At 42.0% G+C, this 27,337-nt stretch overlaps 1 protein-coding gene across 2 annotated transcripts in view; it reads left to right on the plus strand.

Moving 5' to 3' along the window:
- Shc3 (SHC adaptor protein 3) overlaps positions 1–27,337 on the plus strand; it is a 166,703-nt gene that overhangs the window by 26,484 nt on the left and 112,882 nt on the right. For both annotated transcript variants that reach the window (XM_048800297.1, XM_015503995.2), the window contains exon 2: positions 20,331–20,401. In XM_048800297.1, coding sequence (XP_048656254.1) covers positions 20,331–20,401 — 71 coding nt within the window. The remainder of the gene's footprint in view (positions 1–20,330; positions 20,402–27,337) is intronic.

Here is a 27,337-nt window from a genome sequence, read left to right on the forward strand (position 1 = left end):
TTGTCATTTTCTAGTCCAGGCAAAGTGAGATATGCTCTTTATAGAAAGTCTCATACTTTAAAAAGAACAGAAGAGAGAAAGAGTGAAATTTGAAGTCAGTGGCTTTTCTTCTTCCCTTTTCTCTCTGCGTGCGTGGCACATGGAAACATGTGGTAAATGTCCAGTGGGATGATTTCGGAGACTCTGTTCAAAGGTGCACGTGCCAAATTAAGATTCACCCCTAAAGATTAGGTGATTAGTGCACAGAATACACACTCGTCTTAATTCTATCATCCATCGTTAGGAAACTAAGCATGTGGTTCAATTTGGAGAGCATCAATTTATCGATCTTCAGAAAATGTACCTGCACCCCTAATTCAATCTAGACAGGGAAAGTAAGCACGTGGGTAAACGGAGAGAAAATGCTGAAATTCATACAGTAGTGCTATAGGGTACAACTTTTTTCCATTGATTGATTGATTGATTGAAGCAGTGCTGGGTATTGAATCTATAGCCTCCTGTTTGCTAGTCAAGTGCTTTACCAGAGCTACCCCCCAGCCCAATTCTTAAAACCTTTTTATTTTATTTTTATTTATTTTTAAAAATATTTATTTCTTTTAGTTGTACACAATACCTTTGTTTTTATTTATTTATTTTTATGTGGTGCTAAGGGTCGAACCTAGAGCCTCGCACGTGCTAGGTGAGTGCTCTACCACTGAGCCACAACCCCAGCCCCCCCAAAAAACCTGTTTATTTTGACCTCGCTATGGACTCACAGAACATTACACATATGAAGCACCTTTTACCCCCTTCTTCCTTTGCTAAGCTCACCCGCCACCTGGCATTTTCCCTCATTGCTCTTTAACTGCAGCGTGCCCACTCTCAGACATGATTTGGGATTAATATAGCTGAGGGGGAGATGCCTGTTTATTTTACAGTGTTATGTCTAAATCACAGAATAACTTCAGGGGAGCACTGTCAGAGAATGTTCAAGTCCTTTACATATCACCAACCGATACAAATTGGTGCTAATAAGTGAAATAAAAAGTTAATGAAAAAATCATGATTCACGAGATCCCTGCACTATCAAATGAAGTGCTCTACGCTTTCTAGTCCTAACCGCTTGGCGGGGGGGGGGGGGGGTTGTCAAAAGCATCTTAAATAACTTCATTAGCCCGTGGTGAATCCGTTCAACAAACATTGATTTTGTACCCATTCCATGCCAGGTTTTAGGAATGCAGAGAGGCACAGTTGTACAGCTTGAGCGACAAGAAGTGTGAATTGGAGCTGGAACTTGTGCTGGGCGTGCAGGGGGATGGTGCAGGGACCTGGCTCAACATTTTGGAGCAGAGCTGGGGTGTCAGTGTATCGGCAGGGAGGAAGGAGATGGCCATGCCAGACAGCCTTGAACATTTAAGTTTTCTCTATTTTGAGTCTTGGCAGCATGGATTTCTTACATTCTCCGTGCCAAGCGTGATGGTATGATAAAAAGATTGAAAAAAGGCACCCGTGCCAGCAGGCAGCCAGGTCAGTGTTCATGGAAGGCGCAGGGTCCTCTTGGGAGATGAGGAGGAGTGGGGGGCTTTGCTGGCCACGTGATATTTGATATGGATCATTAGAGACCATAAGGAAAGACCTGAGAAATGGAGAAGGGGAGGGAGGAAGGAGACAAGCAGGGGAAGGAAGAGATTCCCGGCAGGAGAAATCACATATGCAGACACAGGATGTGTGAAGGGACAGGAAGGGGGTGACAGATTTGGCTCTGCAGGAGTATGGGCACAAGAAGTGCCGGAGGAAGGTGAGGGCCACACGGATTATTTATTCATACTTTTGACCTACTTTCCTGACCAAGTGGATCCTCAGTAAGTAGAGGACCTTACTCATCTGGGCGCTGGTGTCCTGCCCTGTGTCTCGATGAGCATCTGGCACTGAGTGGGTCTCAGTCAACATGTGCTGAATGAATACTGTGTGGTTGAAGAGCCTTGCTTACAGTTTGGATCCGGAATGTTCCCTGAAGCATTGGTTCTCTTCTTGGTGCTTTTGTGAGCTGGTTAGGTCACTGGGGACATGCTCTTGAAGGGAACTGTGGGACTCCAGCTTCTTCCGCTTCCTCTCTTTGTGTGTCCTGGTCGTGAGGTGAGCAACTTGGCTCCCCACCATGATGTGCTGCCTTACCACAAAAGCAACAGGGCCAAGGGACTGTGGACTGGAACCTCCCAAACTGTGAGCCAACATAAACCTTTTCTCTTTATAAGTTGATTATCTCAGGTATTTGTTACAGTAATGGAAAGCTGACTAACACAGTGCTCTCTGTTGTCAGTTACAGGGATCAACCATAGCACGTAGTAGTTGAGGGTCTTCCATTTTCATAGCTCTGTGATGTTATATCACGTGAATGTGCTATGGTTTGTTTCTGTTGGTGGATATTTGCTTCTTTTCCAGTTTGAAGTCGTGATGAATCATGCTACTGTGAATATTTGCAGACTTCTTTGGGTGGCCATATGGGTCCACTTCTCTCAGTGTGGATTGCTGGGTCATAGGGCATGCTCATGTTCCCCTTTGGGAAAAAGTGCCAGTCAGATTTTCAAAGTGTTTTCTCCAATTTTTACTCTAGCCAGTCAGTGAGTGAGAGTCCCCATGGCTCTGTATCCACACTGTCACTTGGTGACTCGTGTTCCATTTTCCTCTGTATGGTCCTGAGGGTGTGCAGTGTGCACCTTTCCTTTGTGTATTTGCCACTTCAAATTACCTTAAATATCAATGTGCAAGTTTAAACCTTTTTTTTTTTTTTCAGAACTGATGATGGGACCCAGAGCCTCACACATGCTAGGCAAGCGCTCGGCCTCTGAATTATATGTATAGCCTCTTTTTGTTTTGAGACAGGGTCTCCTTAAATTGCCCAAGCTGCCTTTGAACTTGCTGTCCCCTGCCTCAGCCTCCCAAGTAGCTGGGATTACAGGTGTGCCCCACCACTCCCAGCAAAGCTAGTATTTTAAAATCCTGGTTCTAATATCGAAGTTAGCTAGTATTCCAGTCCAGAGAGGACCCAAGCCTCCCTCCTTTCACTTCTTTTCCTGGCTCTTCTGCCTCTCCCCTGTCATGCCATCTTCCATGTTGATATGGGATGCTCCTTTCAGACTAGTGCTATATTAAAGCCCAGGCACAACACAATAATTCAACATTGCTTCTTGCTGTGTGCATGCAGGACACCAACATCATGTGGCCCTTTTATTTGTTTGTTGGTACTAGGGATTTAGCCCAGGAGCACTTTACCACTAAGTCGTATCCCCAGTCCAATTAAATTCTTTTATTTTGAGACAGGGTCTCGCTAAATTGCGGAGGCTGACCCTGAACTTGAGGTCCTTCTGTCTCGGCCTCCTAAATTGCTGGGATTACAGATATGCATCACTGTGCTGGGGCTTTATTTATGTATTTTTAAACAGAAGAAAATATTTTCTCAGTCACAGCATAGATGTACCTCCTTGGGCTCATCAAAGCTACTTGTGTTTTAGGATGATGCGTGCTATTTGGGAAAGAGTGAGTCCTTTCCAGCCTGTATAGTGCAGAGAGGGCATCTGAACTGCGTCTGTTACCTCTGAGACAGGAGTCACCATCTCAGGCAGACACCTCCTTGAGGCAAAGGAGGCTCATCACATATATTTTTTAAAAATTACCGAAGTCATAAATACTCAGCAACTTTGAAAGATGCAGAAAGTATAGTTTGGGGGAATTTCCAGGGTGAATTGATTTTTGTATTTAGAAATCTAAGAAATATATTTCAAAAACAACAGTCAATAAATAAATCTCCCTTAATCCTGTCACACAGAGATAGCCCTGGTCAGCTAGTGGAGATCCAGATGTGATGTGACACCTTAATGTGATTGCTCCACTGCACCCCCCGACACCCCTTCTCTCCTGCTTTTTAGCCTAGTAGTTAGGGACTCACTCATTCTGTCCAACTCCTTTGTACTGCTAGATGTCTCATCAGCCATGCATGATGTGACACGTGTGGAGTGAGGTCATCTGGATTGAAATTCTAGAACCTCCAGTGACATTTTAAGCTCAGCGTTCCACCTCTCAAAGCTATCGATTGTTAGAAAATCTGCGGATAAGATCTTCCAGCAATACTGAGTCAAAAGGTCTGGGGGCGGGGCCAAGCACACAGTACTTAACAAGCCTCCAGGGGATTCTCATTCATGCTCAAGTTTGAGAACCGTGGAGCTAAGCATCAGTTTCTTTTCCTTACCCTTTAGCCATGCAATTACTTGTAATTGCATAAGTAATACACGGACATACTTCTGTTGTAAACATTCAACATTGTAAGACAGAGGGAAAAACAAAAGTGCCTCTTCTTGTAGTACAGGAGAGCCCTTCTCAGTAGTCAGCCAAGTTTCCAGTGTCTGTCCTTCTTTCTCTTACACGTACACACACATCTTTTATTGTGACTTACACTACTATTTCTCAGGTTCATGGAATTTCAAGCTGTCCTTCATCCTTCCTTCAATGAGGTCCTCTGCGGAGGGGTGCTCATGGTGGAAACTCATGGTTATGGTCTTAAATGTTCAGCAGGATTAACTTGGAGTCTGCAGTAGAAGCTTCACCTCGGAGCTTCTAGCTCTCCTGAGACTCATGGACATGTTGTCCTGGTCCTGTTGTCCCTAGTTTCCCAGGTCCCCATGAGATCTTCTACATTATGGTTCCAACAATGTGTTCCCCAGTCCCCCGCACCCCATGAGACTCCTGGGTGGAAGGACAGATACACTGTTGCCAGTATCATTGGCCACTCCTGGCTACAGCTGGGTCGCCTCTCCAAGATATTTGTAGATCTCTGAGATGGCAGCTCATGGCTTTTCAGGGTGAAGCCAGAGCCCTCGGAGTCTGCAGCTGGTGACAGCTATGACTCATCTTTCCCAGCTCCCTCTTTGCTTCCATCCCTGTCCACGCGTTTTCTGCTCAGACTCAGTAGTTGCAGCATATGACTCTTTTGTCAAATAATGGCTTTTGTCTTGCTATTGGTGTTATCGCTCTTTTCTTAAGCATTGAAGGAGCAACATTTCTCATTTATTTTCCTTTTGCCCCCGATGAATTGAGTTTTCTTTGAGCGTCTTTATAAATTGAGCTCTTTTCTGATGGCTTTTATGTCTTGCCTACACACTCCCATTATTTCTTTGAATTCTTGAGCAAGCCAGCTCAGTGTATTCTATCAGTGACATTCTCCTTTCTGTTGCAGGGACTCTGTCTCCACCCCTACATGTTTTTGCTTTTAACGTTTCTCATTCAGAAAGCTAATTTTATTCTGTGCCCTTGAGTTATTATTTTTAATAACAGTGCTGTTTCACCAGATTCCATCTATTTCCCAAAGAAATCTTTCAGAAGCTTGATTGGATTTATGATTTTTTTAATATCATGGTCTTGAGTTTTCACAAATTCCATCTACCACTGTTGTGCCATCAATTTCCTAAGATTGGGAAGTTCTGGGACTTACCAATTGAGAGCTGTGTCTCCAGGCTTAGTGGAGTGTCCAGACTTAGGAGAGAAAGCAGAAGGAACTGAAAAGCCATAGGTTTGAGGACCTTCAATGTCATCTTGGTTTCTGTTTTAGCTATTTTTGTGTCTCTGTGACCAAAAGACCTGACAAGAGCAATGGAGAGGATGAAAAGTTGGATCACAAGTTTCTGAGATCAGCCCACGCCCACTCCATAACTCTGGGCCCAAGGTGATGGAGGAAAGCTATTCAGCTCATGACCATCAGGAAGGAGAGACAGGGGTCCATTCACCAAGGACAAAATATAAACCCCAACGGTAGACCCCCCACTGACCCACTTCCTTCAGCCGTATCCTACTTGCCTACAGTTACTACTCAGTGAATCCATTCAAGTGGATTAATCCACTGATTAGGTTACAGCTCTCATAATCAAATCATTTCACCTCTGAACATTCTTGCATTTTCTCACTTTTTGGGGATACCTCATATCTAAACCACAACATTCTTCTACTGGCCCCCAAAAGCTCATGCCCCATTGCACAGTGCAAATACATTTTTAGACCATTTCCAAGAGTTCTTATATTTTTAATAGTTCCAGCATTATCCAAAAGTCCAAGTCCAATCTCATTTGAGACTCAAGGTAAACTCTTGGGTGATTCCCCTGTAAAGATCACAATATTTTACATATATCCAACATAGAATGACACAGAGTAAACATTTCCATTCACAAGGTACAAATAGGGGCAGTGAAAGAAGGAATGGGCCCCAAAGGAGACCAAAATCCAGCTGGGCAAACAAGTCCTGTAGCTTTGCATCTGGTATCTGGGGCACACGGAATTGTGATGTTCTCTCCAAAGGGTTTGTGTAGCTCTGCCCCTGTGACGTTTTTTTTTAGCCCACATGGTCTCTTTCTTGGCGTGTTCTTTCCCAATTCCTGAAGCTTTCCTTGACAGAAGTTCCATGTTACAAGCATCTCTTAATCTCGGGAGGTCTATACTGGAGTTCAGCTTCCTTCTCACAGCTTCATACATCACCCTCTCAGAGGCTGCCTGCAAGGATTTCAACCACGCTACATCTTGCATGGCTTCTCAGGACTTCCTTTGAAATCTTGGTGGAAGCCATAACTTCCTAACTTCAGCATTCTTCATTTTTGCAGAAGTAGCACCAGGTGGTAGATACCAAGATCTGCCGCCATTTCAGTGGTAACCAAGCCTCTTAGGATCATCACTACAGCAATCTCTGAGTGTCTGGGCAGCTGAACATGGTCAAAGAACTTCCTGTCCCCCCCCATCTTTTTAGTAGCTGTAATCTCTTTAACAACCACACCGTTCTTGGCCCAGTTTTACTTGTACTTTTCTGGCCAAACTGCTTATTTTCCCTATCTTTCTGCTGTTCTGCTCCTGATGATCCACAGTGAACTTAACTAAAATATACCATACTAGCACTATCCATGCCACCACCTGAATATTGTTCTGTCTTGAAATTTCCTCTGCCATATTAATTAATGACATGATGGGGGGGAGGGGTATGCAGGCACATGCTCTGCTCAGCATGGACAGATATAAATATGCCTCCATTGACCTAGTTCCATGTTATAAGCATGGAATCACACACTACCAGCGTATAGTTACTATCCAGTTAATCCGGTTAAGTAGATTAAATAACTGATGAATCATTTGAATTTAGCCTCATAAAAAAGTCTTAAGACATGGGAAAAATGTAGACAATTTATTTTCCAGAATGTAACACAAATGGCCTTTTGTCCAATTTTCAAGAGTCCTCTTTTCCCTCTGGAACCTCATGAGCCCAGTCTTTACAGTTCACAGTCCTATCAGCATTCTAATTGAGCTCCCACCAGAATTACTCATTAAGCTCCACTTATAACATTCTAAGGTTTTCCAGCTTACATTTCTAAATTTTTCAAAATTCCTTCCACAAACCAGTTCTGAACTGCATGGTCAGGTTAGTCACAGCAACAATTTCACTTCCTGATAACAATTTCTGTTTTAGTTAGCTTTTCATTATTGTGATCAAAATACCTGTCAAGAACAACTTTGAGGAGGAAAAGTTTATTTTGACTCATAGTTTTGGAGTTTCAGTCCATGGTTGGCCGACACCAGAGCTTTGGACCCGAGGTAAGGCAGACCATCATGGCAGAACGGTGTGGTGGAGGAAATCTGCTCAGTTCATGACATCCAGGAATCGGAGAAAGAGAGAGAGCTCTGCTCAACCAGGGACAAATTATAACCCCAATGGCAGAGCCCCATTGACCCACTTCTTCCAGACATTCCTTACTTACCTGCAGTTACCACCCAGATAATCCACTTAAGTGGATTAATCCACTGACTAGGTTACAGCCCTCATAAATGCATCATTTTACTTCTGAACATTCTTGCATTTTCTCACACATGAGCTTTTGGGGGACACCTCATATCTAAGCTATAAGAAATAAAACACACGGAAGAAATAAAACACACCGAAACTTAAACAACTTTAGCTAAGTGTGAACTGTAGCTGAATCTTCAGATACATGGGTAAAGGTGCCTCTAAGGACCTGGATTAGGTGGACAAATAATAATACCCAGGGTATCTTAAGCTACATGGTGTGCTAGGAGATGAGTGAGACATGACAAATCAAGGGAGTAGCTATTGCCATCACTCTTCTCATCTAAGGATACTGAGGCTGAAGGAGACAATTTGAAAACCACTTCAAGAAATCTCCAGTGTTAACCTTGGAAGAAGGTATCAGGAGGTGGAATTGTTGGTGGGACTAACCTGACCATGCAGTTCAGCAACTTTTGGAACTGGTTTGTGGAAGGAATTTTGAAAAGTTTAGAGATGCAAGCTGGAAAACCTTAGAAGAACCAAGACTTGGACTTCTGTAGCCTATAAATTGTAGGGATTCTGACTGTGGAAGTGTTCCTCTGGTGAGCAAACTCCTGGGGGGTAGCTGGCACTCTGTTTCCCCCTTAGAAGGCCCTGTAGTTTCTCCTAGGAACTAGTAAGATGTCAAATACATGTGCTACATCCAGCTGCTGTGGCAATGCAGCTAGAGTCTTATCAGCCTCAACCTTGATCTCAGGGACTCAGCTCCTGGGAATAAAGGGTCTCTCTTGTTAGACAACCACAATGTTTCACTGAGCCTAAACCTGTCCACATAACAGTAACTTTATACAATGGGCTTTCTTGAGAGCTACACAAAGCTCCTAACATGGCACATTGCAATTTAGTATGTAACTGAGGAATAAGCTGCACAATGTTGCCAAGTCTGTAACCTGCCTAATGATACAACGAACAATATGTACTAATGATGCCAACCACCTAAAGAAAGATATAAATAAAGCTGGCAGCTTGGCCATTCTGCCACCTTTCCTGCCTCTGCATCTTATCTCTGAATTTCTTTGTATTTTCCTTACAATAAATAATACTAATGCGACCCAGAAAACTTGGAAATGGAGATCAGGTCTTCATACAGAGAAATCTCAAACTGGAATGGTCAGTATCATCCTCTGGAGAGCTTGTGGAATGTTTTGGATTTGCATTTCTAACAAGTTGCCAGGTGCTGCTGATATTGCTGGCCAGGAGACCACACCTAGAGATCAGTAGTTTTAGACTGATAGCTTTTAGGTGTGGTACCCATGGTCCCCCTTTTTGATTACCCAGCAATCTCTCTTTAATCCAGGTTAGGCACATTTTTTCTTTGTTTTTCCACTTGTAGCTTTCATAGGCGTGACTAGTAAACCACATAGGCATGGCTGGTAACCTCCAAGCAATATGAGACAGATTCCATTTCTTTCTACCAGTTCATCCTCACAGATGCAGAGATGTATTTATTAATTGATGACGTGAGTGATGTAGGAGAGTTTTATGTGTTATTAGAAAACAAATGTGATTTTATTAACAGCTTCACTTTCATGATTGCTTAAGTATTTTAAAGTCATTTAAGAGACTTTTTTTTTTTTTTTTTTGTCTTCTCAGTACCAGAGTCTAAAAGGCAAGGCACTGAATATACTAACAATAAAATATTCAAGTCATGATGATTTTTTTTAAGAGAGAGAGAGAGAGAGAGAGAGAGAGAGAGAATTTTAATATTTATTTTTTAGTTTTCGTCAGACACAACATCTTTGTTTGTATGTGGTGCTGAGGATCGAACCCGGGCCGCACACATGCCAGGCGAGCACTTGAGCCACATCCCCAGCCCATGATGATTTTTTTTTTAGGTCTTAGGTTAGATTCCCACTTATGGGCTGTGCTTGAGAATAACACATCATATTTCCAAATGAATGTTAGATGATGTCTTTAAGCAGCCACTGAGGGTGGAAATCACCAGGATTAAATATTCACACATTCTCCTGACCTCCTGTGTCTAGGAAGGCTTGGTGCTGAGCAGCAGGAGGAAGGATCAACTTTACCATTAGTTCCACTGCTCTCAGAAGCTGGGTGTGACTTTGTCACTCCTGGACAGTTCCAGCAACACCCCTAAGACTGTGACTCGCTGGTCTGTCTGGGATTACCTACTTATACCTGACCAGTCGCTGGGACCATCTGGGTGGAATTTAGTGACTCAGTCTCCCTGGTGGCCACCAGTGGTCTAGTCTTCTTGAGACTTGTCTGAGGACGAGGCTGGCTGCCTGCTCTGTCTCCATCCTCACATGGAGATGGCACAGTCACTACTAGTTGACCCTTAAGAGGACCATTGAGCAAGGCGGCACCAGATCCCTTGTAATTTGAGTCACCTGTTGTCCATTGGTCATTTTCTGATCATACCATGGGGATACAATTTTATGAAGCATGATCTTTTTCTTTTTTTTTTTTTTGGTAGGTTTTTTTTTTTAAAAGTTTCATTATTTTGAATTTATGCAAGTAAAAAGTGAACACATTCTTTACAAAATGGTTATGAAAAGCATTCAGAAGTAAGAGCTTCCTCCTGTTCCCTTTCCCCCTTGCTGACTCTCTTTCTTCTACTCCAACTCTGTTTCCTCTCTCTGCACTCAAGTCTCCAGAGGGGGGTCCAGTGAACCCAGTCTCCTCGCAGTCACACTCTGGGGTGGTCCTTTCCCTTGGATCTTCCGACTCTGGGACTTGCTTTAGCCAATAGAATGTGGAGGGTTTCATAGTGTTTCTTGGGGATCTGTGTGTGCATCATTTAAAACAAGGGCTGCGTTGGGACCCATGGTTAATTGTGACCGAGCTGTCTAACGGTTCACTTACTGATAAACATTTCAGGAGGGAGTTCAGAATCTCATTCGAAACAGGCAACAAACTAATGCCTGCCTTTGCACATACAATTTCACATCTCAGATGTGAATAGAGTCCTACAAGTAAAATGAGTGCATCAAAGGGCATCCAATTTTTCATATCCATAGAGACTTACAAATAGTCTCTGGAGAAGGTTTTAATCAAATTATATTTTCTCCAAGATGGTGTGATAGGGTCCATTTTCCTTTGTCTCACCAACTTTGGCTATTCTAGGTGAAAAATTATTTCCATGTGGTGTTAACTTTAATGTCTCTGACCACTAGTCCTTACCATGTATCAGCCAAGTGTCTTTCTCCTGTGAGTCTACCATTTGTGTTTGGCCATTTTATTTCTACTGAGTTGATGGATTGACTTAACAACTCATAGAAACTCTTTGAGTACTCCAGATATATACACATACATACATATAATGTGTGTGTATATGTATGTATAATGTGTGTGTATATGTATGTATATATATTTTTTTCAGTTAAGCTTATGGAAATTTTTTTCTTAGCCTTTACTTAACTTTTCAAGTTACTTATCCTATTTTTTTTTTATGTTGTTCTATGAAAATCAGTGTTTTTCATGAGTCCACTTGCAGCTTTTCAGTGTTTGGTCTTGTAATAAAAAGGTTATTCTTTATTTTCTTGTATGCTTTTATAATTGTGTTTCTTAGCTCCTGCTCTTTAACTCTTTTAGGCTTTGTGTGTATTGGTAAGGTGGGATGTTGGAAAGGGTGTACAGTTCTCACACTGCAACGTGTATAATGCATTACAGCACCGTGGACAGCAGCCCTGGGCGGAGATATCTCCAGAGGCTGTTTTCCTAATGTGTAGAGACTCACATTGTCACGATAATTGGCTGGCTAATCTTTTCTTCAGTGATTCTGACCAATCAATACGCATGCTTTCCTTCTGGCCCCCATTCTGATCCCTTGCATGACTTCCTCTTCCTGGGTCCACATCATGGAATTTTCACCCATTCCCTTTCATTTTTATCTTCTTCAGAAATTTCTGTATTCTTCAGGATTTGTCTTCATTCTATAAGCTTTAGAATTAATTCCCCCAGTTCTGGGGAAGAAATCCTGTTAGGACTTTTACTATCATCACAGTAAAATTGTGCATTAATTAGGGGGGAGTGTGGGCATGTTTTTATTTAAACCTTCCAAATCAGAAAGCATGGTGCATCTTCCATAAATGCAGATGCTGTGGTTCACCCTTGAGTGGATTACTGTTGATCTCACGGAGTGAATTAATTCCTTCCAGAGTTAAAAAGCAAGACCTCTCCATACCTTGGCCCCTTCAGCAGGTTCTCTTTCCTGCTTCTCTCCTATATGACACAGCCAGGGAACTTCATCAGGACACTGGCACTGTGCTAGTTAGATCCCCCAACCCCCCGGAGCAGGAACAAAGGAAACCTCTTTTCTTTGAACATCACCCAACAGCAGAGATTCTGTTATAGAAATACAAAATGGACTAGGATGGCAGGTTTTCTTTTAGTCCTTCATCCTTCCATAAGTTTTTCTTCAATTTGGTCTTACACATTGCTTGTTACATTTATTTCATGCTTTTTTTCTTTCTTGCCCATTTGAATGAGATGCTTCCCACATCATATTCGTTTTCTTTCGCTAGCATTTGCCTAAGGTAGAATGTTTATTTTTTTAATAGTTCCTTTGCGATTTTACTTAACACACATGTATTTTTAACCATGTGAAAGTCTTTGACCTTTAGTTGGCAGGTCTGATCCTTTCATGATTATTGGGATCACTGAGGTATTTGGATAAACATAGATCAACATCTATTACTGATGTTTGTATGTCCTCTATATTGCATTCAGACATTTTCTATTTTTATGCTTTATTTTTACTGAATGACACGTGTATTTTGTTTGTTTGTTTGTTTCTTCCTTTGGTTCCATAGTGGTCTGAAAGTTGATCATTCTGTTCTTTTTACAGTGGTTTATAATCTTGTACTCACAAGTAAACAAATTTTTCTACTGCTACCTACAATTAACCAGTCTGGACCCACCTTGATAAAGCACAGTAGTCCTCTGAACACTTTGCTGTCCATGTTGACACCTTCTGAGATGTTGGTTACTGGTTATGATCAATGAGATACACATTAAAAGCCATGCATAATTGCTAAGGCATAAGAGGTACCTGTGACTTTTGTTGATTCTTTTCTCCTCGTCATTTCTTGTAACCCACGTGGTCCGTCCTCTTTGCTGCGTTCATTGTGTTCCTGGAACGTTTCTCTCAGAGGGTGTCTGTGGGTGGTTAACTTTCCCAGGCTTTGCCCGCCCTCCCACTTGGATGCTAGTTTGCCTCAATACTTCTTATCTTTAGATGTTTGATGGTGTTATTTGTCTTCATGTATCTGGGGCTGAAAGAGAATCTTATTATCTTTTTTCAGCGTTTTCTTTTATTGTAAGTAACTTGGTTCCCCACCCCTCACTCATGAATGCTTTTCAAAATATGTATTTTTGAGATGACACATAGAAATTACACATCCTCGTGGGGGGGGGGGGTTCCGGTGTTTTGACACAGGTATATATGGTATGTTGTTCAAATCAAGGTAAACATCTATCTCCTCAAACATTTATTATTTCTCTGTCATAAAAATGTTCAAAATTCAGCCAGGTGCTGTGGTGTGTACTTATAATTCCAGAGGCTTGGGAGGCTGAGGCAGGAGGATCAAGAGTTCAAAGCCAACCTCAGCTAAAGTAAGGCACGAAGCAACTCAGTGAGACCCTGTCTCTAAATAAAATACAAAATAGGGCTGGGGAGGTGGCTCAGTGGTTGAGCGCCCCTGAGTTCAATCCCCAGCATCCCTCATGCCAAAAAAAAGTTCAAAATTCTTTCTTCTGACTTTCAAAAAATATATAGTACATTATTATTTATAGTCACCCAATGGCAGCACAACACCAGAGCCTATTTCTCCAAACTGTAAGTCAGTACCCATTGACCAATCTTTCTTCTCCCTCCCTCCCCACTACTCTCCCAGCCCCTGGTAAATATTATTTGATTCTCTATTTCTGTAACATCAATATTTTTAGATTCTACCAGTGAAATCACATAGTATCTTTCTGTATCTTATTCCACTTAACACGATGTCTTCTAGTTCTATCAGTGTTGTTGCAAATGTTGGATTCCATCATTTTTTATGGTGGAATAATATTCCATTTTGAATACATGCCATATTTTTGTTATACATTCATCAGATGATAAAATTTTAAATTGTTTCCATTTGGGGGCTAATGTGAACAGTCACACAATAAATATAAGAGTGCAGGTATTCCTTCAGCATACTGATTTTGTTTCCTTTGGATATGTACTTAATAGTGAGATTGCTGGATCATATAGTAGTTTTATCTTTAATTTTCTGAGGAATTTTGGCTATACTGGTTTGCATTGCCACCAACAGTATGTAGGGATTCCTTTTTCTCCACATCCTTGAGAGCTCTTGTTGGTCTGTCCTTCCTTCCTCTCTCTCTCTCTCTCTCTTTCTTTCTATAATACTGTTTCTAACTGGGATGAAGTGACATTTCACTGTTGGTTTGGTTTGAATTTCCCTGATGACTAGTGACACGGAACATTTGCTCATGTACTTGTTGTCTCTTTGTGTGTCTTCTTTTGAGGAATTTCTATTTAGGTCCACTGTCCATTTTTAAATCAGCCATCGGTGGGGGGCTATAGTTGTTTGAGTATCTTACATGTTCTGGATATCAACTTCTAATCAGATGTGTAGTTTACAAATATTTTCTCTCATTTTTCAGGTTGTCTTTTCACTCCATTGATCATATCCTTTTCTGTGCAGAATTATATTAAAATCCAATGTAATCCTACATCTCACTTTGCTTTGGTTTCCTGGGCTTTGGGTGTTTTATCCAACAACCCTTGCCCACATCAGTAATGTCATGAGGTATTTCACCATTTTTCCCTAGACATTTATTTCAGTTTCGCGTTGTACTATGAAGTCTTTCGTCCACTTTGAGTTGACTTCTGTACTTGGGAGAGACCGAGCTTTGGCTTCATTCTTCAGTGTGTGGACCTCCCCTTTCCCCAGCACCAGTGGGTCCAAGATTGTTGTGTGTTCTTGCTTAGCGCCTGTGTTGAAGACCAGCTGGCTCTAGTTGTGTGGGGTTTCTTCTGTGCTCCATGGTGTGTTCCTTGGATCTGGGTGTCTGTTGTCATGTCAATCCTACGCTGTTTTTTTTTTTTTTTTTAAATTAAAACATAATAATTATACATAACATTTGAGTTCCTTTTGACAAAATTATACATATGAGGCCTATGATTTCAATCCCCACCCCTCCTTTCCTTCCCTCTTCCCTCCCCTATTCTCCCTCTCTCCTGTACTGGTTGTCCTTTCACGCCTTTATTTGTTTATTTTTGATGGGTACTTTCTAGGTATACACACAGATGAAATTCGCTTTGGTCCCTTTATATGTGTATTTAACATGATTTTGTTAGATCAATTCCATCTTCCTTCCCCTTTCCCTTCCTCTCGTTCCCCTCCTTCCCCTCCACTGACCTCCCCTATCTCTTTATATCTGATCCCCTCTACCACCACTTCTTCCCCTTATCTTACTCAGATAGTTTACAGATGAGAGAGAACACTTGACCCTTGACTTTCTCAGCCTGGCTTATTTCACTTAGCATGATTTTCTCCATTTCCACTCATTTCCTGATAAATGCCACCATGTCCTTCTTCTTGATGGTGGGGTAAAAGTCCATGGGGTAGTGGCCCACATTTCCTTGGTCTGTTCATCTGTTGATGGGCATCTGGTTTGGTTCCATAATTTGGCTATTGTGAACTGTGCTGCTCTAAACACTGAGGTGGCTGTGTCACTACAGTAGGCTGCGTTGAGTTCTCTGGGGTAAACACTGACGCTGGGTCATAGAGTGGTCCTGTTCCTAGGTTTTTTTTTTTTTTTTTTTTGAGGGTCTCCATACTGCTTTCCTGAGTGGTTCCACTTTTGATTACTAGCTTTTGTGGTATGTTTTTAAGTCAGGTAATGTGATACCTCTAGCTTTGTTTTTTTGTTCATGATGGCTTTGAATACTGGACTCTTTGGGGAGGGGAATCCATATAAATTTCAGGATTTTTTTTCCTATTTTTGTAAAGAATGTCATTGGCACTTTGATAAGGATTGCATTGAATCTGTAGGGTGATGTGGGTAGTGAAGACATCTTAAACAGTATTTATTCTTCCAAATGTTGAACAAGGGATGTTTTCCCATATTTTTTTAGTGTCCTTTTTAACTTCTTTTACAAAAGTTTTATGCTTTATATTGCATCAATCTTTCACCTCTTTGGTTAAATATATTCCCTGTCAGTTTATTTATTCATTTTTTTCAGCCATTGTAAATGAGGTTGCTTTCTTGATTTCTTTTTCAGATAATTTGCTATTGGTGTGTAATAATGCTACTGGTTTTTTGTAGGCTGTTTTTGTATTCTGCAACTTTACTGAATTAGTTCTAAAAGTTTGGGTTTTTTTTTTTTTTTGAGTATCTGGAGTTTTATGTATATAAGATCACATCTCTGCAAACAGTGTTAATTTGACCTCCTTGTTCTCATTTGGAATGTCCTGCATTTCTTTGACTTGCCTGATTGCTTTGGCTGGGACTTCCAGTACTATGTGAATAAAAGTGGTGAAAGTAGGCATCCTTGTCTTGCCCCAGATCTCAGAAAGGAAGCTTCCAGTTTTTCTTCACTCAGTATAATGTTAATTCTGGACTAGTGGGATGCTTTCAGAATGTTTTTCTCTTGATTCTTTAGTTCTGATATTAAGCTACTATGCATCCAAGAGTGGATCTTTTTTCAAATTTCTTCTGGACCTTGAAAATAATCCCGTTTATTGTGATAGTCAGGAGCAGAAAGCAGAGCAGAAAGATTTGAAAAACTTGGACTTGAAAAGTGGGACTAAAACTGGGACTAAGGTAGTTGCAGTCATTAAAGACGGAGTCACTAAAGAGATGCTAAGTTACACAGAGACACTAGGACAGAAGGCTGGAGGGCACCTCAGGAACTGGTAAGATCACACCCATCTGGGGCTCAAACATTCTTTTGAGAGGAGAGCATTGGGGCACCCTGCTTGCACGGGGCTGCCTAGAAAGTTGTTTGATCATGCTCAGCCATTCAGGCACTCAGAGACCGCAGCAGCCAGGGCCCCTGGATGCTTGGCTCCTCTTGAGATTGTGGCTGATCTTGGCAGCTGGTTCTGCAGGAATGCAGGATGCTGGGATTTGGGGGTCAAGGAGGCTTCCACTGAGATTTCCAAGGAAGGCTGGGGAGGCCAGGCAAAGTGCAGCAGGGTCAGAGTCCCTGCAGGCTGCCTCTGAGAGGGCAATGCATGCAGAAGAATACTGAAGCTACAATGGAGGGACCTGCCTCCCCGCAAGATTAAGAAACGTCAACTTGGAACATGGAACATCTGCCAAAGAAAGCGGCAGGAATGGAGCAGAGACAAGCCATCAGAGAGACCGTTTGGGCTGCAACCAGCCAAGCCGTAGGGATGAAGCTACACAAGCCCTTTGGAAAGCACATCCTGGTGCTGTGTGCTCAGAAGCTGGCCAAGGAGTCACAGAACTTGTTTGACCAGCTGGATTTTGGTCTTACTTTGATCCCGTCCCTTCTTTCTATGTCCTCATTTCTCCATTTCAGAGTGGAAATGTTTACTCTGTTCCTTTATATATTGGATATATGTCATTTGCTTTTGATTTTTACAGGGGCTCATGCTGAGAGTTTGCCTTGAGTCTCAGAGGAGGCTTTGGACTTGGACTTTTGAGCAATGCTAAAACTGTTCAGACTTTGGGGACTTTTGGAAATGGACTAATGTATTCAGCTTTGTGAGATGGCTATGAGCTTCGGGAGTCAGGGGCAGAATGTTACAGTTTAGATATGAGGTTTGCCCCAAAAGCTCATGTGTGAAACACTGCAAGAAAGTTTAGAGGTAAGAGGATTGATGAGAGCCTTAACCTAAGGTACATTAATCCTCTGATAGGGATTAACTGGGTGGTAACTGTAGGCAGGTAGGTGGTGGCTGAAGGAAGTAGGTCATTGTGGGTGTGCCTTTGGGATGCATATTTTGTCCCCAGAGAATGGAGCTGTCTCTCTTGGCTTCCTGATACCATGTTCTGAGCTGCCACACCCATCTTCCATGATGTTTTACCTCACCTTGGGTCCAGAGCAATGGAGTGGACATCTATGAACTGAGACCTCTAAAACTGTGAGCTCCAAATAAGCTTTGCCTCTTCTTATATTGTTGTCAGGTCTTAATGGTCACAGTGGTGTAAAAGCTATGTTGAAACGATATTCTACCATCATAAAGAAAAAAGAAATAAGTAATGTGCATCTGTGGAAAGGTGGATCATACACTGCAACATCAGTTATGGTGTTCATGTAATATTATGATGGTAGATATAGTACTTCTGTAACTCAGATTTGGTCGTATTATTCATGTCAATACACACCTGTGTTGGGGAACGTCTTCATAGAACTTTGTAATGAATGTAACAAATACAACTATGTAACTGCATTGTTGTTCATCATTTCCACATAACTTTGACGTTGATATCATATTTACATCATTCTACAATGGTGGTGGGGCTCTCCTGCATATTTTTGGGGTAGAGTGTCATCTCACAGTCCTGCAGTTTGGGTTGTGGTATTAACGTGACCCTGGGAGGGTGGTTGTGGTATTTCGTCACATAGGACGTTGATATGCAGGCATTCACATAGCTCTGTGTGGCTGGCTGTGGTATTTTCACATAACTCTGCAGTGTGCGTGTGGTATTTGTATAATTCTGTGACTCTGAGTGTGGAGGTTGTCATATAACTGTAACATCGGCCCTGTTATTCACAGGAACTGATGCTGTCAGTTGTAACAGTCACATCACTCTGCAGTGTCAGTGATAGTCTAATTCATATATCTTTGTGAAATTCACATAACTGGGATGGTAAAGGTGGTATTTCAATAGCTTTGTGATATCGGTAATGATGCAGTGGCAGGAGGAACCATCCCATTTATGGGGTTTTAGAGGTTTAAGCTCTGAGAAGTGTAAAGTTTTGCTTAAACTTACATAACAAGATATGACAAAGCCAAGTCCAAACTCAGGTTTTTGGAATAATTCAAATACAGTCTTTTATGTACCATACCATGAGGATTTTTCATAAAATCTACATCTAAAGGCATTTGTCTAAAGTAACTAAATTTAAAAGCATTTGTCTATATCATCTGCACCTTGGAACTCCTCAAGGTCTTAAGAACATAAAAATTCTATCTATTTTTTATCCAGAATTTTTGTTATGTCCCTGTATCATCCATACATTTTCATGTGTGAAACAGATCAAAATTTAGCTATACATTGAGATGGATAAATTTGAATTTCTGAAAATTTTATGGTGAATAATGCAGAAGAGGGTTTAATGGTAAACTAAATGCCACTTTTAGTTTATTCATAGACCCCTAAAATATATTTATTAGAAAATGAAGTTCAATGTTAATGAAAGTGTTGGTTTATATAGTGTTTTCATTCTTTTTTAAAATTTTTTATAAACTTCTAGGAATATAAATAACAATAAATGCTGAAAGGCTGTGAGGAAGAGAATTTTTATATACTGTTGGTGGGAATGTAAATTAGTACAATGGCTCTGAAAGTCAGTATGGTTGTTCCTCAAAAGACTAGGCGTGGAACCATAACATTATCCAGCTATACCACTCCTTAGTATTTATTCAAAAGGATTAAATTCATCACATTGTAGAGATTCTTGCATACCCATGTTTATAGCAGCACCATTCACAATAGCCAAATTATGGAACCATCCTAGGTGTTCATCCATAGATGAATTATAAAGAAGATGTGGTTTATGTACACAATGGAGTTTAATTTGTTCATAAAGAAAAACAAATTGTGCTATTTGCAGGAAAAACGGATGGCACTGAAGAACATCATGCTAAGTGAAATAAGCCAGACTCAGAAAGTCAAGGGTCATTTATTTTCTCTCACATGTGAAAGGTAGAGGAAAAAAGAAGAAGAAAAGATTTCATGAAAATAGAATGAAAAATGATTTCATGAAAATTGATGAGTAGATTAGATGAAGGAGATAGATCTGGGGGATGAAATGACCAGATTGTTATATTGTATGTACGAATAGCCACAATGAATTCCACTTATGTTATACATATCGTGCTCCAATAAAATTTCTTAAAAAATTAAATTTACCCTAAAGTTTTGAAAAGAACTAGAACTATAGGGTCTGATTTGCAGTTTCACGGCAAATATGTATTTAAATAATGTTGAGCTAACATTTAAGATGTCTGCCTTTTATAGTGTGAAAGTTATACCCCAATAAAATCTTTGAAGAATGTGCATCTAAATAAAATGACAATACTAATAGGTTTTAGAAAATCATATTTTGTGCCAATGTAAGTATTAGGATGCTTTCCTATGGGTTTGAATGTTTGCTTTCATAGAAACAGAACAAAGTCTTGCCACAGAATTTTGAGTTAAAATGTGATTTAAGAAATGCGTATTGCTTCCAAAAAACTCCCTTGTTGTCGTTAGAAATCATCTCTGCCTCTCAGTTCCCAGAACTCATGATGTATGTTTCTTCCTCTTGCAGTACTTGGGGTGCATTGAAGTTCTACGCTCCATGAGGTCTCTCGACTTCAGCACCAGGACACAAATTACCAGGTAAGCCCCCTTGAAAGTGGACTCCTCCACTTTGACCTCAGAAAGGAAACATCTCTGAGGTTTACAGCCTAGAAACTCTGGGAAGGAAAGACTGCCCTTTGGGGTGTCTCATGGTATCTCAAGACCTTAGTGTGCTTCTCCATGTCTATGACACACCACAAAGGACACGCTGCCTTTCCCAGGCTTAATTTTCATAATTAAGCTGTAGATAGATGGAGCGACATGTTTGTTTCTTTAACAGAAAAAACTCTGAGATAAGATTGACATTTTAAAATTTACTGAACTGTGTTCTTTAAAAAATAAAATAAAACCAAGAGGTCAAGGGGCAATCTCCAACAGTACACAGAGAGAAGAAATTGCATTGAACTAGAAGGAGAACCATGCATGGAAGTAAGTCATTTAGGAAATGGACCAATTCTGTAAGGTGTCAGTGATTTTGAATATTATTTATATATTCTATACCATCACTTAGATTTTAAACTACTTGAGGACGAGTATTTAAGCATTATTTTTATGAAATTTCATGGCCTTGTATTGTTCCTGGTAGAGCCTATACTGTTAGAAAAATGCCAATTTCAAGTCACCTTGTAGAGATTTACAACTATTTATGAAACGACCCCATTTCTATGGCCAAAGAATTTATGTTGTACGGAACTTGGGGAACTGCTTAATCTAAATAGTGACCTCAGAAAATGCTTCCTGATTGCTTCATTCGATTCGCTATGTTATGTATCTTTCAGTGAGCCATCCGAAGTCTAAAGTTTGAAATTTGAAATAAGTTATTGTTATTAGCTGTTAAGTAATGTACACACCTCACTTCTGTTTTAAGTGCTATAAGAATACTTTTTCCTCACTGAAGAAGTTCATGGTTAAGAGTTGGTGCTGCCCTTCTCTCTAAGACAACTCAAGTCACATGGTGGGAATGTACTAGTATCAGTTACCTACACTGAAGAAGGAATCTGTACATATTTGCAGAGAATGGTTCACAAATCTTTCAAAGGCAAAGGAATGGCATTTTGAATCAAAAGCATTTAAAAGAAAGGTAAAAGTGTTTCCTTGTTAAAACATTCATTCACCCTACTCATGGAAAGGCACACAGTACCTGGAAGGAGGCAGAGAACTTTGCCACTGTTGTGTAATATGAGAATTGGGCAGCACTGTGTACATTCCCCTGCACAGTTTTTAAAGGCCTGACAGTCGACTGGGAGAGTACTGTTGACCATTTCTACTGAATTCCCTTCATTATAGATGCTAGAATTTCTGAGATGATTTCATGCCATTTTAATTCTTCTGATGTATTCATGAGATTTAATGTTTCCTGTTTATACACCTCATGCTGGACAACACAAGCTGTCTGTTTTGCCTAGCCTCCCGGTGTTGGGGAGAAACATATACACACAAATGATTGAGGACATCTAAGAGACCAAGTTATGCTTGGGGATAGTGATGGGCTGATTTGGGGGAATAAATGAATGATTCCAGTTTTCCCTTTGGTGGGGATTAGATTCTTGGGGATCTCTGGATTAGAATCCAAATGGATAGAAGTGATAATAATATTGTAGAAGAAAGCAGGTGGAACAGACAGTGGTGGATTTGTAGATTGGATTTCTTTCCTTATCCCTGTTCCATTTAGATCTGTAAAAAACAGAAGCAACATAATAGGCAAGTGGAGAACTATTCTTGGACTTCAGAAACATGGTTTGGAATTCTGAATGCACCGGATTTCCTTGGGTTTTATTAGACTTTCTGAAAAAGACATATTTGCTTGTCCCTGCAATGGTTATGTTTATATGACATATTCCTTACTGTAGTTAATTGCTAGAGACCACCCAAAGGAAACAAATTGACATATCAGCATCAGAAGGAAGCCCTTTGCATTCATAAAAACAATACTCCACCAATGTTTTGTAGATGTGACGCAGTGTGGAGCTTTTAAGGTCTCAGTGGTAACTAAGTGTTAAAACATGCCTGTGGGGGTTAGGGTTGTGGCTCAGTGGTAGCATGCTTGCCTAGCATGCGTGAAGCACTGGGTTCAATTCTCTGCACCACATACAAATAAATAAAATAAAGGTCTATCAACAACTAATTAAAAAAAAAAAAACATACCTGTGGTTCAACTTTAATACTAAAGATATTCCAGGAGGGTTGAAGGGAAATCTAATGTCATGATCAAATTATAGAGGCACTAGGAAAACTTGTTTCCAAAGGCCATGCCTTCTTAGCCGGGCACAGTGGCACACTCCTGTAATCCCAGTGGCTCTGCAGGCTGAGGCAGGAGGATCACCAGTTCAAAGTCAGCCTCAACAACTTAGTAAAGCCCCGGACAATGTAGCAAGACCCTGTCTCTAATTGAAATATAAAATGGGCTGGGATGTGGCTCAGTGGTTAAGCACCCCTGGGATCAATCCCTCCCCCCGACCCCATACAAAAAATAATCTATTTTTTTTATAAGCAAGTAATCCTCACTTATTTTTGGATATAACTCAAAAATTATATCCAGATATGTTTTGGAGGCTCTAACAGCTGTATCATGTGTCTTTTTCAGGATAGGTTTATTTTCATGCTATTCCTGGCATCCGAGTTTAAATTTATTGTGGTCCTTCCAAAAACATTGGGCATGGATTACTGATATTTTTACTAAAATATAACTTTTAAAACTACCCAGTGAAGTTGCCTTTTTTTGTGTACCTAGTGCCTTGGTGGCTATTAAAATCCTTTTGCCCCTGTAACACCATGGCCTTGGTGGCTTGGTGACTCATTCACTTGAATCATTGCCCACTCTGTCGAGGAGATGGCTGGAGAGCCCAGCTCTCCACTGTTCAGCTGTGTAAGGTTGGCCTTGATTTGCACACCTAGTAAGAGGCTGCCCAAATAATATCCACCTCAAGGGTGGCTGTGAGAAGCAGGACAGCTTGGACAGGTCGGGGCCTGGCAAAGAGGGAATGCTGTTCTCATTGCTCAGCTTATATTTAGCACAGAGATCACGGGCCCCACAGTGAGTTTCCAGAGGCAGGACATCAGTCCAGGTTATGTTGATGGTGGCCCTGACAGCCTTTGCTTCTCTGGAACCAGCCTCTGGGTGGGGAGCACAGACGTAACCTGAGGAACAAATGGATTCCCTGGAAGAAAATCACTTCCTAAAGGGGCCTTGGTCTCCAGACTCAGCAGAGGACAGATTCCCTGAATTGTTTCCTAAAAGTAGCTCTTGCCAAATACAGTTTTGAAAAGTAGCTTAAAATACACTGACTGCCCACCACACCCCGTCTAACCTGAACTGATGCACATGGCCACATGCAGCGCAGCCTGCATGCAGCATCGCACTTTGCAAACACAAATGTGAATTGCTGCTTCAGAGAGTGTTTTGAAAATTCTCCGGGAGCATTCACAAAATCCTCTTAGTCCAAAACCCTGTAGAAGGAATCCATCTTTCTTTAGGGAGGGTGTTACCTTTGTGTTCTTCTCCCGGGTGTTGGCTGGGATCTCAGGGGTGTTAGCACACGTGTGTTGAGGTTCAGAGGATTTTCCCCCACTCAGGGCCTTCTCACATGACTGACGCCGGCAGGTGCAGGTCACAGACACACACACAGCCCGTCAGCCAGTGAGTAGGGCCGTAGGCTGTCAAGTTGGTGTCTTTTCTGTCTGATCTTTCATGCCGGGGACTTGGGCTGGAGGTATCATCATGTAAAATTGGTCTGAAAGCGCTGAGTGTTTGGTAGCTGGAGAGTTTTGAATTTGAACAAACAGGAAGCAACGCCAAGGGCACAGCAGGCCCTAGTTATATGAAGATGTGTGTGACGTGGATGTTCCTGAGAATCTTAGCCTTACGTGTACCAGCGAGGTCTCGTCGACACCCAGCCTTGAGTTTCATCTTTAGCTGAAGGAGGACAAGACAGAGCTCACCTCTCCGGTTCCAACGTTGTCTAAATGCTCTCAGAAGAGAACAGTCCAAGGTAAACACTTTCACCAAGCCGTCCCTCTGACCCATCGAGCACCTGAGCATCCTCATTTGTATGCGGTGCCCCCCAGCTCCGCTGCATCTATCCTGGTGTACCTGAACACCTTCCCCGAGAATGAATGCTCACCCTTGCTAAGCCCCTTGCAAGAGAGGGTCTGCCAGGCTGCACTCTGGGGAGCATGGCAGACGCCTCGTCCACCACCAGCATCTATCACCACCTTGCTACCTCTCACCCCAGATGTTTCCATGTGGCACGGACATTGAATCACAAGTTCGTTTGGGGAATCTAAGCAATGCATATTGTGCAGTTTTAAGAAAGGCCCCATTTACTAACAAGAGATTTGTGTTGTTTATAGAGGATTTGCTATCCTCAGAGCATCACCCCGGCTGCAGGTGCATGGAGTGGAAGATGGAGCAGATGAAGGGCAGGTAAGGCCTGTGCCCCTGGGAACCTCAGGTGTCTAGGGAATGGTGTGAAGATCTGATTACAACTGCCCCATTGAATGGTGGGGATATCTGGGATGGTACTGCCCTTAGTATCTTTAATTCAGATTTTATAGCAGTATTTCCTCTTGAAAACTGGTTAGTGCAAACTACTAACTGGACAGAAATTGGCTGCAAGTGCTTTATGTTGGGCAAAGCATGCGTTAACAAGAACAGCATGGCTTTCTCACCTTGGAAACTCTAGGGAAATAATTCTGAGGAGTCTCATCTTTGGAAATCTATCACATAAAGCATCCTAAGATATACATGTTTGCATCTGGCCCATGGTATAGAAAAATGAAGCTGACTTTTGCTCATGGGTTTTCTTAGATCTGGAAAGGAATCTTCTGGGTAGACCTGATCTTATGGGTAGACTACTTGATGGTGATATTCTAGAATTCCTCTTTGACTACAAAATAAACAGTGGTCACGTCAATTTCAGCTAGACATGCCCGGGAAAAGAGTGAATCTATTTTTATAATTTCTCTGAGGCTGATTTAGTCTCTAAATCAGGAGGGAGAGCACCAGTGTGAATCGCTCCCCCCTGCCCCAGTGCATTTGAACGTGCAGAACGGCTGGCTTTGGAGCCCTGCCTTATGGGTTCATTCTCAATGTTCCTGTTCTAAACATGCTTCCTGCCCAAGCTTCCTATAGCCGTCCAGAAGGTGAGGCCAGGAGGCAAAGGGGAGAAGTCAGTGTTTTCACGGTTTTTAAAACCTCACCTGTGTGTGTGTGTGTGTCTGTGTGTGTATGCATCCTGCCTTTTGAATATAACTATAATGCATCAATTTAAAAATAGATAAAAAAGTAGGAAGACCGGCAGTGTAGATGAAGGGGATCAGCGGGAGGGAGGAGAAGAAGGGAGGGAGGAGTACTGGGGTGTCAAAATGGAGAAAATGATCTTACATGCATTTATGAATATGTCAAAATGAACCCCACTGTTATGTATGACTATAATACACTTTAAAAATATCCCTATTTTTGTACTCCAGTTTTAATCCAAATTAAAATAATTTTTTGCCTGTTAAGAATATACCAAACACAGAGGTACAAGGAGTACAGGTCCCCAAGAGCCCAGAGTCACAGGGCAGTGGGACATAGAGGAAGGTCCCTATGGGCTGGGGCCAGTCTGGAAGTTGCTAAACCATGGCAAAGAGCAGACCCCAAGAAAGCACAGTTTGGGGACAGTTGCTTGGCTTTGGCAGCTTCTCTAGCCAGACCCTGAGGGTGTCTCCAGTGTGGGCAGGGCCACTCTTGGAAACCCCTTTGATGGCTCCACATGGGTCCTGCTGGCCCACTTTGGGCAGTAATTCTAATGAGTGCACAAGGGTGGGGGACTGAGCCAGCTCCCTGAAGGACCCTGGGGACTGTCTGCACCTGTGGAGGGTTAGCCTGAGTCCAGCTGGTCTTAGGACATCAGGAGAACCCTGGAAAGACAAGCCTTCTGCCTTCTCCAGGCCTCACCCTGAGCTGTTTTCCTGTTCAGTCCCTCGACTTCAGTGCACGATAATAGATTTATTTTTACTTGTGAGGTGAAGCAAGATATTATTACCATGGAAACATCTGGTACAGCTGTGGCAGAGGGCGGGGACCCGTGAGGCATGTCCTTGGGTGAACCTGTAGATACACAACCAGTAGACCCTGAGATTTGGTAGTAATCGGGAGGTTATAGGGGAGATTAGCTAGAGAGCCCCTGTGGCTAGAGAGTGGCCACAGTGGCCCACTGGGGGCTCAGTTCTGTGGGGCCTTTTGAAGATCAACAGCTGGGCTGTCTGCCCAATGACGGCCTCCCCTCACTAGGGCAGAATAGCCCCTGCTCTTCAGGGCTGCCCGGAGCTGACCAAGAGAGTGGAGAAGCCGCCATCAGAGAGGTCAGATGTGGGTGCTGGGTGATGGTCTCATGCAGGGTGCGGAGAAGTTGAAGGTGAATGTAGGTTTTCTGCAGTGCTTGCTGTCTGTGGGTCAAAGGACAAGTCCATGGAAGGATGAAGGTCAGCCCGGGGCAGTGTGGCCTCTGTGACCATGGCTCAGCCCACCTCTCCTGACTTTGTTCATCTGGGAATGACTACCACCCAGTAACTCTAAACTGGATTCCCCAGATAACAGAAGGTAACAAAACAAAGTCTTCTTAACAAAACATCTGTGGTGAATAATTAGTGGAGAGGTCAAGGCCCTAACTTTCACCAGTGGCTGGAGGGTGGGATGGGGTGGGGCAGGGTATTTTCTCCAGGAGGCCCAGGAGAGAACATCTTCTTATTCTCACCTTGAACATCTGAATAAACCAGCATGACTCTTGTTTTTACCCCCAACAGGGAAACCCAGGAGTCATTCTTGTTAGGACAGAAGGCTCAAAGAAATCTCTCAAGACAGAGTCTCGTGCTCAGTGAGCAAAGTTTATTGATAGAGAAGGACATCAAGGTCACCAGCTGAGTGGTGTCACAGCCAGAGTCATTGAATAGAGGTTTTCATATCTTTTTTTTTTTTTTTTTTTTTTTTAA

Source organism: Marmota marmota, unplaced genomic scaffold (genome assembly GCF_001458135.2).
Source record: "Marmota marmota marmota unplaced genomic scaffold, marMar, whole genome shotgun sequence".
NCBI lineage: Eukaryota > Metazoa > Chordata > Mammalia > Rodentia > Sciuridae > Marmota > Marmota marmota.